At 36.1% G+C, this 15,317-nt stretch overlaps 1 protein-coding gene across 3 annotated transcripts in view; it reads left to right on the plus strand.

Annotated features, from left to right (window-relative positions):
- The window catches only part of USP6NL (USP6 N-terminal like), a 123,665-nt gene that overhangs the window by 63,424 nt on the left and 44,924 nt on the right, over positions 1–15,317 (plus strand). For 2 of the 3 annotated variants that reach the window (XM_026868244.1, XM_026868243.1), the window contains exons 4-5: positions 9,280–9,319; positions 14,056–14,136. In XM_026868244.1, coding sequence (XP_026724045.1) covers positions 9,280–9,319; positions 14,056–14,136 — 121 coding nt within the window. Of the gene's footprint in view, positions 1–1,838; positions 1,919–9,279; positions 9,320–14,055; positions 14,137–15,317 lie in introns of those variants that run through there. The other variant, XM_026868245.1, reaches the window with a different exon arrangement.

The following is a 15,317-nucleotide window of genomic DNA, read 5'->3' on the forward strand; positions in this document are numbered from 1 at the left end:
GAGACAGACCTTTCAGAGACCAAGGTAAACAGGCAGTTTTAATTAAACATCACTGACAGTGGGAAGAGTACATTGGACTCGCTGTAAGTTTTACTTAGTTATCATCCTTTCAGACTGTTCTAGTTTACAGCTCTGCTTCCACGGGGCAATGAACTTTGATCTCTGTCTCCAGTTACGGTGGTGGTTGAATTGCAATTCCTTTCTTTGCATTTGATGCATTTGAACTTATTTCTAAAAACATGAGATGTTTATGGCAATTTGCAGTAATCGCTTCCTTAAATCGCTGTCTCATTTTGCAATAACAGGTGGTCAGAAATGTTGCTTCAGAATGTGTTTCAGTTGCTCTGAGGAATTCTTCAGTGCTTTTGCTGTTTGCTTTTCCTCACTTGCTCTTTAAAGAAGTCTTTTCTTGCTAGCCTGATGGCAGAAGTGGTCATTTATTTCAAAGCTGTTCCATGGAAATTGTCTAAAACAGACCTAGCAGAAGGGAGAGGAACCAGATCACCTGTGAGTTTCACAGCCATATAGAATCTTACAGTATTTGTACACCACTGGTGTTCTTGGTGGTAGAACTTCAGTGGGAGAAGGAGGAAGTGCTTTACTTCTGGATTTGGCTACATCATTGTCTGAGACAGGCTTGCTTTAGAACCTTGTAAGTTAAGGAGGCTATTTGAACCCAGAATCAGCTCATTTTATGCAAGGCTTGAAATCACCTATTTTGGACCAGTTTGAAGAGAAGAAGCCAACCACCTGTAATTCGAACAATAGCTGAAGAACCTACCTCCTGTATTAGTATTTATAGCCAGAAAGGAGAGTACTAGGATTTTAGGTGTTTCTCAGCCATGTTTTTGTTGTCTAGTTAATTTTGGCTTCCATTGGAAAATAAGCAGCTTTGCCCATGTGCTGTTCTCTCATAGTTGCAATAATTTCATAATATCTATGTGTCTAGAAGTCACTGATAAATTTTTCTGTAATTTGGACTGATAATTTCAGTTCCTTTACAAAAGCATTCAGGAGATCCTTCTCTTTAATTCAGTTTTGTTCATCTTAATGAAAGTTGGGTTTTTTTAAGAATAATTTGAAAGGGGTTTTGATTTTTTTAAAAAAATGTCTTCTTTTTCCTCTTGTATTCTCATGATGATCTAGCATATACTGATCCTACTCTTTTCATGCAGGTGCTTCCCATGAAAGAAAGGAATAGTCTGTTATTTTCTATCATTCAGAATAGAATGGATTTTTTTTTTCCTAAAACTCTGTCACAATTGTACCCATTTCTTTAGCTTATTCTTAGGACTAGAGTTGAAATTTGAATTTTAAATCCATTCTTTTAGCTGAGTTAGTCCAGGCTGTCAGTTCAACAATCCTCTGCAGATACAGAAAGAAATGAGGTGAATGCAATCCTGCAGATTTGATTGCAAACACAAAAGTAAGCTGCAGGATAATTCTGCCAACTAGGGACAAATAGTGTGTTTGTGTTAACAGCTGCTGCTACTTGATTTGAGTAAAAGATCACCCACTGTGTACTAGGAATTCATGAATTACTTCATTTTATGAAAAGAGCTATTAGGTAGCAGAACTCAAAAAAAAGATTGAATATGGTAATATATGATTTAATTTATACAACATACATAACGCATTGATTTCAAGTTACTGCTTAAGCTGTAAAATGTAAGGATTTAACATAATCATTATTACCACATGTATTTCCTACTATATTTAGCATTTACAGAAGGTTGAAGTAACTGAATATAGAGAATGGCCAGTTTGCTTCACTGGTACTGATTCAGAGTGCTAAAAGAGGTCTGGGGCGACAGTTTTTAGAAGTGCAAAGATGCTGCTACTCTCAAGCCAAGTGAAAGACCCTCCAGAATGGAATTTTAGACTGCAAAAGATTATTTCATAAAAGAAGCAAGCGTAGGTACATATAAAGCATTGAGCTTCAGCAGTGAACAAATATATATTGCTGGAACACTACCATCTTAGTTAATTTATGTTGGAATAAGCTTTGCATAGCACATGAATTTTAATACAGATGAAGCTGCCAACACATAAGTCCTGGATCGCTATTAATAGATTGTGTAAGTGATGTGTACAATAATTAACCTTCAAGCAAGGTTTTACTTAAAAGCAAAATATATATATATATATATGTATGTGTGTTCAAGGAAAAAAAAATCCTAGGTGTTTTAGACATTTATATATCAAATGTAAATTAGAAGCAAGGCAGAGATTCCTTCTTTTTCATTCGTCTTTTAGCCTTTTGAGAGTTTTAAGTTAGCTTAGACTAATTTTTATCTTTTTAAAGAAACACTTTAAATGTGATTCTGAGAACTGTTTTTTAACCTCTGTTTGTTTATGTTCAATTAAAGTGACATCAGAAATCACCAGAAATGCTGCTGTGCTCAATTAAGCAGATTATAGATTTTCTCAAAGGTTTTCTGATTGCAAGCTGGGAAAACTTTAAAGTTTGCATGTAGAACATGTCTTTTACTAAAGACACAAGAAAGCATATATTTTAGCATGTGGCAGTAAAAATATGGGTATCTTTTTCGCTATGAATTTCTCAATCATTTTTTATATTGGCAATAAAAACTTTACAATAAAGTTATCTTTTCCCAAGCAGGAAAGGACTTTACTAAAAAAATCACCATTTTGAGACAGTTGAATTTGATAAATTTTTTGATTTTTATCTCAAGTAATGCACATTCTCGGAGATTTTCTGGACAGGAGCTATATGTGCATGGCACTGTGCTGTGCGTATTGGCAGCAACATCCACAGAATCCACAAATAATAATTGTAACTAAAACCTAGTCACAAAATCACATGCAATCCAATCTTCTGCCAGCATTAAATTCTTTCTTGCAGCATATTTCCTGATAATTATATTGTGGAATATCATATTAGCTTGTCCCGTATGTTAATTAATTGCTTTGGCTTGCTTGTGAATTTTAACAAAATTTATGAAAGCTGTTTCTTAATCTGCTGTAGTCACCACCCCCATACTGTGCAGAGGTTATTTGGTGAAAACTCAAAATGGATGATTACAGTAGCAGAGCTCCAATTATTTTGACAGACACACACCATCAAAATTGTGAGTTAACATAAGTAAAACGTATAATGGAAAGAAAGAAGTGATCCGTAGAATTTTATCTGTGGAAAATCCATCATTTAGTTTAAAACACAGCTTGCTTTCTTTCTCCTTGATATTTTCAGAAATCTTTTCTGTGTATTAATTGGTTTTGGAAATGACACTGTTGCCTTTAATTTCCATTTAAAGGTTGGAAGATTAAAGCAATCATCCATAAACAGAGTTCTTCGGAAAATGAACTTCTTTGGACTGAATGATCTGAATTCAACACTAAGTTCTGCTTTAGATTTGTGCTGTAAAGAGTAGAATAACTTGATCATAGGTATTGTTTCTACTTATAATGGTTAATGAGGTTCTTTCAGCTGACTTCAGAAAACAGTTTGCTTTGTAGCCCACCTTGTGACATAATGCAGACATAAAAATAGTCATAAATAGCAATGCTGTGTGTCCTGTGAATTAAACAATTAGTTTTATTTATCTTCCCTCCTATAAGATGGGAAGCACTTTTCAGCTAACTTTAGAACAAAGATCAGTATGTATATTATGGCATGAGAAAAAAAGTTATCTGGAAAGACTATGTGTATTGTGTATATATATATATATATATATATATACACACCTAGAAAGAGTATGTATATATATATAAAAAATAAGGTGTCATTCTGTGGCAAAGTGCTTTTGTAACTATCCATAATAGTGTGTATTGCTTTGACAGTTTTATGTGCCCGGCCTGGAACACTGAAAGGGAGGCAGACCTAAGAGAACACCTAGTGTTTATTGTTGTAGAATTGGTTTCCCAGTGTGAAGATACTAATTTTTTGCCTAGTAAAGCTATAGACTGCTACAACTCGCTTCTGACAAATTACACAGCCTAAAAAATGTTCATACTTGGGAAGATTTACTTATTTCTAGTACATCTGAGTACTGAAATGTTGTCATTTGTTACAATGGGAGCTCTATATTGTGGAGCAAAACAACTCCATTTGTACTGAAGTTTTCTTGTTCAGATATGGCAACTGAATTCTTCCCTCCCTTCTCATATCTTACCTGTGCGTGATCACTCTTCATAAATTTATTTTATCATACTTTTGCTTTTGAGTTATATGCTTATGTTTTCTGGATGCTTCACTCACAAATTCCTTGGTCATAGAAGCTTCAAAATGATACAAATGATTGATTTTTTTTTTGTGGGTTGGTTGGTTTGTTTGTTTGTTTTAAAGAATTCCTTCAAAATAATTCTCCTGGGTAGTAGCAAGTGTTTTCCTCATGGATTTAAACACTTAACATTGCATCACAAATGAAAAACTGATCACACAGCATCTATTTCTTCATGATTAAGTTGGTGAGACCATGAAGATAAGTTTTCTGCAAGAAACTTTCCCACATTGTATTTAATATGTGATACCAAATATGATTTCAAAATACTTTTTAGTTAAAATATGCATGCAGTGATACAAGATGATGCTACTGCATGTAGTAGAACTTTGAGAAGAGCATGAGAAAATTGAGAAATAGTTTGAGAAACTCTATTGCATAGGGACTGCACCACAGGTTTTATGAGAATTTGAGTCACGTTATAGTGGATTCAGTAATACAGGGATATTGAATTTAAGTGACTTTTAAAATTAAATAATGACTTGCACATATCACAGTTATTCCTGCAACATGTTTCAGGATAAAGGACCCCAAGGTTCTTCACAGTGCACTGGCTAATTCTCTCTGGAATAAGAAAGAATACAGCGAGTACAGAGGGTTTTTAGGCAAGTGGTATGTTTTGAAATAGAAGTTGTGAGAAATGAAAGTACAGCTTACAATGAAATTTTGAAGGTAACAACCCTGTTGACAAGTAAATTTTGTGGTAAAGATTTTTAGTCCATTATGGTCAATTTTTGCCACTTGTTTTTCCAATGAAATATTGTGTCAGGGTTTGTACAGCTTGGATCTGTGAAGAATTGAATTGATCCTCTGGAATTTACAGTTCTGGGGTTATCAACGTATCAAGGCTGCTGATTATTGCGCTGAACATCTTCCATCCTCAATTGAAGCTGCAAATGATAGAGGAGCTTTTACATTTCTTAAATCTATTGAAGTCAAACTAGAAGCAGGAAAATGCTGTGATTTGAGCCAGCAGGTAACATATTTAGGATTTAAATACAAATATAGGAAAAGAAGAAATCTGATGAGTGATTAATATGAGAAAGACTTTCCTTGTGTTTATATGGAACAAATGTATCAAAGTGCTGTTTAAAGAAACTGATTTAAACAGCAGCAGTGGGTAGGTGGCTGTAAACTTGTTAAGTCTGAGACTTTTCAATTTGTTTAAACTACCACTGTTACTTGAGGAGGCTAGTTACAACACATAGCTCAATGGTCAAAACCAGAGAGGCGTATTTAATGTTCTGAAGAGTCAGATATTTATGATTTAAGATTAATAGTTATTTAAGTTACCTTGAAAAATTAATGAAAACCTGTGTTAGCTACCATGGTGGATTTAAAAACGTAAAATTGATTCATCGCTATCTAATAAAAAAAAGCATTTTTAATCAAATCCTTGTTCTTCAAAATGAAATCCCTTTTCTTTGAATTTATAGGTTTTATAATCCTCAGTATAAGGTGTTAATAGTCCAGATTGAAAGGTAGGAAGAAGATTTTGGGCCAGTGCTGCAGATCTCCACAAGTGAGGACCACAGGTAGAAGTCTTGAGTTCCAGTCACATCTTGAGAGTCTAGTACTTCCTCCCAGTGAAGTGTCTTGAGGAGCCTTCTAGTAGGAAACCCAGCGCGTCTTCATGTGGACCCTGCTCCTTATTGGAGTTAGGATTTGGTCCCAGCGTTTTGCAGTTCCCAAACCTGTAGACAAACATCTTCAGACCTTTCTCTTAATGCTGTAACACCAGACCTGCTTGACAGTGACACCCAGAGCCCTTGGGCTGCTGTTAGGTGGTTAATGTGGGCGCTGCCCAGCCTGCAGGTGGGAAAATCTAGTCTTCATGCCTGGGGCAAAGGCACATACCAGCTGTAATGATTCTTGATGCCTGTATGATTAAACAGATGAATATACCAAGTTTGGATCCTTCTTTATGGACAATAGTGTTAAGATTTCATTTCTGCTAAGTGAGGCCTTGTTTACATGAGTTCAGTTAAAAACTCTGTAACTCTTCTTTTGGATATCAAGTATTGTAATTAGCTTGGAACTATACATTAATCAGCCCTGTTCTTCTCTGTATCCCCTAAATGAGTATTACTTGCATTACTAAAAGGAAAACAGTCATCTTAAAGCAAGATGTGGCTATATTATGTTAATATTGTTTATTACTTCACATTATTATTTGGTGAAGTACACAGATGAAGCACGTTGAAAAATATGTTTAGCTAGGCTGGGGACAGTGGGAGAAGATTCAGCACTAAAAGAAAGAATGAAGGTATAACATCATTAGATTGGCTAGGCTGGGGAAGGAAGGGGAAGATTCATCATTATAAAGAAAAAAGGAACAATAAAATTATATTGATTAATAGACTAACTGATTTTGTGTCTGATAAAAAAAAAAAAAAAAAAAAAGGCATAAGGTGCGTATGCACAGAAACCAGATACACTAAATTGAAATTTATTTGTTTAAAATATCTTTAGGGGATTGAGCGAGCTTGTTTGCCCACTGTGTCTTTCAGTCCTTGCAGGATAGATTTGAATATTATGTATGTGACTATGTGGGCGCAGTTAGTGCAGTCTAATTAATTGAGAAGAAGATCTCCAGGAACTTCTTCGTTCCAGTCCAGTGAGTTACTGTGCAGCCCGGGGCATTTTGCTCAGCTCCTGCATTGTTTTCTTGGTGCTCAGTGGCCAGCAGCATCTTGTGGAATAAAAATACTGGGATGGCTTAATGTGTTTCTGTGGAATTTCAGTGCTTAAAATGTATAGGTATATGGTGCATAGCCGTGTGGCTAAAGAAATAACGAGGATTGTGGTCATAAATATGCTGCTGGATTAATTTAGTGAGGGAGTATGATGTCTGCTTCCCAGGACAAAAGCCTTCTTTCACTGCTCAGTAGGTTCACCTGTGCCTTTTGTTTACATGTCGATGATAACTTGCAAAATTAGCAAAGAGTAATTCCTTAATAAATCGTTGCAATTCATTCTCCCTTTGTAACAAAATAAGATTTGATTAATCTCTCGTGTGATTAACTTCCATGCCAGATCAGAAAATGTGAAGATAAGGTGTCAAGTGGTACCAGTTCAGCAGAGGAGTTGCTGTGTCTGGTGTGAGTCCGCAGGGATGCGGAGCCATCACATCGGTGGTTTCTTGTGTGCTGCTGGCAGCACTGGAGGAAAAAAAGAGTTTCTTGTGTGTGCAGCCAGCTGCTGGTGTGATCTTGTAGGGCCATGAAGAATGAGGTTTGCTCTGTGAAACTGGTGCTTCTGGTGGAGGTAGACAGTGCCTGCAAATGTCATTAAAGAATTGAAAATCTTAAGTGACGTTTGAAAGGCTTACCAGTCCTTGTACTTCAAACCAAACAACAAAACTTCCCAAGTAGATTATTAAATTGAATTTTTTTCTTCCTCGTTGCTTAATTTTTCCACGTCTGTTCAAATAAGCTTAATTTCTAGGTGATATTTGGCATACAAAGGGCCTCCTTTCAGTTTGTTAATTTAGTTATATGGCAATGGGTACAATAATTTTGTAGCTTTACAACCTCAGGTAGCACTGAATGTGGCTGTTTCTAGTGTGTTAGGTGTTAATCACTTTTTTTTCTTTTTTTTCATTTTGATGTTGTTCATCAAGAAAACTTTCAGATACCTGGAAAGTGCTTCTAAATGAATGGACTGTGCTTTTTGCAATGCTGTTCAAATGGAACACTCTTGGTTTTTAAATTGGTTTCTAGGCTGTGTGCTGGAAACTTTGACTTGTGTGTGTGGTCTCTGAGGAGGTGTTGATTGGAGCAAGCTTTTCCATTAGATGAAGTAATTCAAATGTATTTCTTTATTCAAGTATAACTTCTGAATCTGAAACTGCATCTTTTAAAAGTAATAAGCGAGATCAAATATAATTCAAGCATTTTGCATCGCACTTTTTTTACATTCACTTCAGTGACAACTACTTTTGTAGCCTTCCCCAGTGTTTTTTTGCCCTTGCACAGATTTGATACAGGTCTAAAATACTGGGTTTTAATGTCCTCACTATAGAAAGCTGTAATGATGTGGGTAGGAATTTTTTTCACAATATCAAGACTCAGTAGGAATTTTTTTTAAAAAAGGATTTCACATAGTGCCTGCTTTTTAGTCCCTTTTAAACAGGCCTTTGTTGGGTGTGTTATTTATCTGATTTGTAGAGCAGAAAAAGGGAGCCTTGCTACTTACAGACGAGCTGCTATGTTTTCAGGAGCTGCAGATGATGCAGGCAAAGGAAGAGAGGCTCATTTGGCATCAGAGTGGTCCAGTTACTTTTGATAAGCAAAACACAAGTTTCTTTGATAAGAAAAACAGAAGTTAGAGCCCTCAGAATGAAACTAAAATAATATGAAGTCTGAAAATGTGTCTTTTCAAAGGCTGCTTTTCAAGCTTTCAATTCATAACCTGCCTTTTTAGAGTTTGGTGAAGAAGTGAAAGGACTGTATTTTTTAATATTATTTAGATACCTAGTAATAAAACTGATTTTTGTTGTTTCTTTTTCCCTACCACCTCCTCCTCCTTGCTCAGAGTGAGTTTTGTAGAGTTTTGAGAAAATGGAAGTGAACTCTCCCATGTCAAGCAAAGCCTCAGTGTTTTTCACAGGACGGAGTAGTAAAGGAGGAAAACCTTGAATAGGTGTGTTTCAGCTAACAGTAGCATGATCTAATAAACAAAACAAACAGTTCACTTAGGTTTCAATCCAGTAGTACAGCACAGGGTTCTTTTAGTAAAGAAAAAATAAACTTTCTGTTAAGTGCTTGTCTTTTGAAGCTATGCAGCTACTTTCATTTAGAAGGTTTAAGACTGAAAAAAATTTAGTTCTGTACTTAAAATATTGAGTTTTGCTGTGTTTAGAAAGGGTTCTTGTGTGTCGTTTTCTTAGTTCTCTGAAGTGCAGAATTCTTGTTTACTTGTTACTACATACTGCTGCTGTAAATGATTACTTGTAAGAATTCACATCATAATACAGAAATGATTTGGTGCCAAGATTAACTAAGAGTAATATGAACTTTGTCTTTGTTTTCAGTCCAGAGGAGCTTCCTGTCCATGATGCGGCAATAGAAAAGGTAAGTCTCGTGTCTTCCAGTTTTTTTGACTAGGAAGTAAATGTTTACAGATTTAAGACTTTTTAAATATAAATCATTGTGAAATGAGGAGGTGAAGCATTTTAATGATTTGGATTCCCTAAGAAACACGTTCTAAGTCCCATAAAAACTTGTGGTCCTCGAGGCCATGTTAACTCGCCCACAGATCCCTTGGGGCCCACAGGATCTTATATTTACTAGTTGCAATGAGACATGAATTTTCGTCACCTATTACATGGCCTAGTAAATAAAACACCTATTTAAGAGATTACACCCGGTTCTGCCCCAAAAGAACGAGAACTATTGTCTGTCTCATGAGCTGTTATCAGCTGTGCTGGCTGGCTGGCTGGCTGGCTGGATGGATGGATTGTCCAAGTGAGGTGGTGGCTTTGATGCTGAGGTGTATGTTACTGTCCCCTGAGGAATGTAGTTTGGTAAATGATCACAGGTATCCTGGCTGCCACTGGACCGTGATGACCTCCCTTGTAATGTTGAGTTGACCAGCCAGGTATATTCTGGACATGCAGGACCTGCCAGCAGCTGGTATAGGCACTAGACCAAAAATCCCGCTGCTGCTGGAGGGTCCTGGAGGAGAAGTTTGGGAACTGATGCTTTGGGAAAGTGGAAAGCTTCTGTTGAAATCATTGGGAACTAAATTTCTACTTGTCTGGGCCTGCTTACTGTTGGTATTTCCCCTTGGTCTGTGAGGCCTGTTGTTATCTCTAAGACCAGATCCTTCTTGGTTGTCCATATTGATCTACTGTATCATCAGAAAACTCAAAATATTTACAGCTGTAAGTTTAAAGTTAGCCCCCTTGGCTGCATAAATCAGTAGAGTGCATGGAAAAGGGATGGAGTGACTTGTTCTAAGGCAGTTCAGCTCCCTGAGTGTTAAGAGTGGCAGTGCTTCTGAAAATGGGTTATTCAGCCTCGGTGTAGGGCTAGTAAGAAACATTTTTCATAAAAGAAGAGAACTTCTGAGTCCCTCTTGTTTTGCATTCATGTGTGTTTCTGTGTACACAGCCTGAAGTAGGTGCATTTTCCTGCCATGTTTCATAACATTTAATAACGTAGTGAGTGTATATATAATTTCATTTCCATCAGAAGGACACAGCAGGGTGTTGAGTCTGTGAGAATAAATATTAGGGAGCTTGCAGTGTTGTGGTACATGTATTTTGAAGCTCTGATTCACTGTGGCTTTGTAGTTAGCCTTAAATTATTGGGGGAAAATAGTGTCTCAGTTCCCTGTCCCATATTGTATTCATGCTGTCTCAGACAAAATGTCAGCATAGAAACTGTATTTATTAGATCAATGTTAAATTGTGAATATAGTGTCTTTTTATAACCATACAGTAATGCTCCTGTATTAGACTCCTGGTTATACTCCTGATGATATCCTGACCTCTGCTGGTTTAAGGTTTATCTGTCTTCTGTCAGTGGTGTTTGAATCTTTAAAATTTTCAAGATAACATTTATAGGATAATTAATGTGTCTTATGAATGTAGCTTAAAGTTAAGTTCTGCTTTAGAGATTTAAAAACTATTCCCAAGTCATGTTTTTATTTCGCTTGCAATTTAGGTAAAAGGTTGTGTATCCTTGTGACTTTTGAATCTCCATTCTTCATATACATTCTAGTGTAAAGCTTAAGCTGGGTTTTCTGTGTCTGTGTTCATGTGCATAATACTTTCAGAATGGGCGTTATTGCTGTGTATACAGAGTAATTTCGATGCTTTATTACCTTGCCGGGCAATTTAGTGACTTAAATGCATTGAATCATTGTCCTACATTATGAACTACTTAAGCTTCAGATGAATCATCCAGCATATTTGAGATAAAACTAGGAGAGGTAAAATAATCTAGAGGAGAAAGGTAGACAGAGAACTGACCTCAGGAAATCTAGAGTCTGTGTCTGACTTTTTTTTTTTTCCCCTTATTTTTTTTCTGAAAATGAAGTAATTTTCATTTTGTTTGGTTTTGTCTTTGGTTTACTTGATTATAAATTTTCCAGGGAACAGCTCACTGAGTTCTGGCTTTGTCTGAGGCTTCTGCTAAAGCTTTGCTTTATGCTTCAGCTCTAGCACACTTGCTCTCCAGGAAGGTAGGGTGCTGCACAAAAGATGGATGCTGGCAACTGCATGCTTTTTTTGCTTTTGGTAGCGTGTTATTTACTGACATGAGAGTGTGAAACCTTCTCTGCTTCAGTTAGGGATTCTGTTTATTCCCAATGGCAAAAATGCTTCAAAGTGTAAAATGTACTCAGAAGACAGATAAAAGGATTTTTTTTTCTTTTTTGGTGACAACTACATGGAACTTGCCTAAAAGAGCAGCAGCAGTATCCCTCTGCTCTGCAATGAGCTGCATCAGATCTATCCATGTTTTCAGTGTTGCACCTGTTAAACATGAAAGTGAACATAATACAGACTGGGAAAAAAATAGCTAAAAGTTTTCAACAGCAGAATACAGAAATAATTGCTATTTTGACTACAGTAGCATCGCTTGAGAACTGGGATAAGTTGATACAGAAGACATAAAAGCTTGAACAAACATACAGTTGAAATGAGCTTCTGGCTCAAAAGACCAAGAATCTTGAAAGTAGATCAAACATACAAAGAGATGGTGGGAGCAGATAGGGTTTTATTTTTCTTACCAATTATCTGAACAAACTGTTGAGGTCAGAGACCTTTCCTGACTTGATAGCAATGTTATTCCTGCAATCTAAACTATGCCCAGAGAACATTGCTTTAAGAGATGTTAAAAATGCTTATTTCTTAATGGGATTGCGATTGTGGAGGAGAATCAGAAACAGTGTTGTGAAACCTAGGAAATCTAGGAAGTGGTGTTTTTTTCTACTGTTCCCCTCTAGTCTAATTCTTAACTGGTTTTAATAATTTTTTTTAAAAAAGAAAGTGGTTGGGGTATTGCCAAATACAGCATGGAACCTGAACAAGAATGTGGGCAGTTGATTGCAACATGAATAGTTAGATATGTTAAGGTTGAAAGAGTGGAGGTACTTCTTTCCCCATAACTTCCTTATACTTTTGTCAGGCTTATGTCAGTTGCATTCAAATAAAAAATAACTTAAAAAACCCAACCTAACTTATTTCCAGGATACTTCATGGACTGAATTGTGGTTGGAGAGGACCTAAACAGTCATCAGGTTGTAATTGTGCAAGTGCAAGGCTTTGGGCTCCTGGATTAGAAAAGTGCTTTGCCCATTTTGTTGCATTGATAGCTAAGAAAAAAAAGCATGAATTCTGATGAGTAGAAGCTAGAAGTAAAATTAGAATTCTATTGCGATAATAAGTAATAATTTTATTTTATATTTTCCTCCAACATTTCAGATGCAAGTTGACTTAATGAATACTTAATGAAAGTATTAATAAGTTTTCAGTATCCTGCAGAGCTTTGAAATTAAACTCTTACATTGTTACCAGGTTGCATCGCTAACCATATGAAACAGAATGTTCTTCCTGTTTTTATTAAGCCCTGGATTTGAAGTTGGAGGTAGAGGAGAGCTGTCCTTTACAAGAAATCTTAAGTATTTGTTTATATTCATCTTTGAAGAGAAAGCAATAGCCACACAGATATGTTTTTCTGCTTTAGCTTTTCCAGTGTTCATCCTCAGCTCCAAAGCATTATGAAAGAGTTGAAATAGTGTTGCCTAAAAATATATAGTTAATTTTTTAGCATAATCAGAGACACCTTGCCTACTTTACAGCAGGTAAAAATGGGCTGTAAAAATACATGCTAGAAATCTTATCACTGGAGCCAGCAAAATACAGATTATTGGCTGTGAAGAGCTAGTGTCTTGAAATTTCAGGGACTAATTCCACTTGCTTGTTTGGGTCCCAAATTCAAGAAGGCGATGGCAACTGTAACAAGTTTTTCATAGGCAGTATGGCAATCTTTAAGGTAGTAGGGTTGTCCGATGCTTTTAAAGCCACATGTAATATAAATAATGTGTGGAATTCACATATTTATTATGTTACATGTTATACTACTTAATATAAGTATTTATATTGAGAAGATGAAGTTTGTTTTGAATTCTCATCACCTTGTTACCAAAATATTCGTGTCAGTAATATAATTTAAGCAAGTAGGTATTACTTTCAGAAGAAATCCTTGAAGTTAAGATATAGGGCCATTTAGGTAAAAATGTACCAAGCCAAGGATAAGAATTATAGCAAGGCTTTCTAGTTTATAATTTCCAGAGTTAGAGTTTATTCCCACTTTCGCCACTGCACTGTCGCACTTGCATGCACTTGTTTTTGTCCATGTAATTTGTTCCTTTTAGAAAGGGATGGTTTGCGTGATCAAGTAGCTTAATTATGTTTAGGGCAAGTCATTACTGCCAAGTCAACTGACTTTTAAGAAGCTTGCAGCAGGAATTATTTGCCTGAAAATTTACTAAGTGTTATAACAAACCCAAGTTTTTTTGTCCTTGCCAACAATGTGTAGAGAAGAAATTTTTATAAATCTTGTGTTTAAACTCCTGTTACAACATAGAATTCTTCATGTAGTGCTGAAAACAAGGGTTTCTGTTCAGTTTTTGGTTGGCTGATTTTTTGGATGTTTTAAGTTCCTCTTTGTTGCTCTTCTCAGGTAAGTGATAAAATGTTGATGATGCCGTGTTTAAACTTTTCCTCATTTTTTTTAGAAAACAAAGAATTTAGAATGTATTAATTTTTAAAGATTAAAAAATTCTAATTTCTTTTCAGCAAAAGCATATTGAAATTGAAAGAACTACAAAATGGCTTAAGATGCTGAAAAGCTGGGAAAAATACAAGAATAGTGAAAAGGTAAAAGTTATGCATGCTTTTTTCATTAGCTATCACTTAATGGAATGAATGTATAACCTTAAATTTGATTGTTTCTGTTTATGAGATCTGAGACAAACCCCAAAACCCCACAGTGAAAGAAAAAGACCTTTTATTCTTCAAAAATGCAATAATACATAATAACCCAATAATGATAACAACCCAGCAAAACTGGTGGTCAAATGCAAAGAAGATCTAAGGGCAATATTGCGAGGACTCTCTAATGTATTCATAGTAATAATTGTGTGCTGTACTGCTTTGCGCTTGTATTGTGGGATTGGAACTAGGACCACACAGCATACCGTGTTCATGTCTGCAAAATAATCTCTGGAGCGCTGAAGCATCAGGCCTGCTTGTCTTGTCTTGCAGAGAGCTAGAGGTTGGGTTTTATTTAGGCTTTGAGAATGCAGAGGATGAAACAAAGAAAAATCTTTATAAACTTGAAAAGAGGAGACACCTATAAATGGGTACAGCTGAATTCTTCAGGAACCATCAATCTTCTTTCAAGGGTTATGAATTTTAAATTTTTTTATTCCTTTCTAAGCTGGATATTGTATTAATCAATAGTTAAATTTAAAATTACTCTTTTGAGTTACTGGTAGCACCTTACTGAGACCTATGAGGGGTTTTTTATTGATTTTCTTTCTATGGTTTCCTTCCCCCCGCCCCCCTTTTTGCAGCCCAGGTTTACTGAAGGGCCTAGGATAGCTTACAGTCGTGGATCAGTGAAAACGACCTTGAATAAACTCTCCAAGGAAACTGATTAGTCATAACATGGGACACATAGTTTGATGTTTAAATTATCACACTTGCCAGCACAGATATCTTAGGATATCCCAAGATGCTTGGCTGCTTTGTTAAAAGGAGAGTTGCACTGTGTAAGTTAGAAGGTAAAAAGTATAGGAAGCCATTCGGTGCCCTGTCCCCCTTGGGATGTCTGTTTGCTTCTGTGAATAAATGAAACGCAGCATTCATAATCCTCAAGAGAAGTGCATTTTTTTGATGGTATGAATAGGATCTACTTTTGAATAGAATACTTTATACCTTGATGGGCTCTTTTGTTTTGGAGTCAATATGCAAGAACTGAACTATGCTGGCAGCTACTTAACAGTGCCCAGCGGTGCTACAACAGTTCTTGACTTGGGGGGGGGAAAAAAAAAAAA

This window comes from Athene cunicularia (genome assembly GCF_003259725.1).
Source record: "Athene cunicularia isolate RWA chromosome 1 unlocalized genomic scaffold, athCun1 chr1_part2, whole genome shotgun sequence".
Classification (NCBI taxonomy): Eukaryota; Metazoa; Chordata; class Aves; order Strigiformes; family Strigidae; genus Athene; species Athene cunicularia.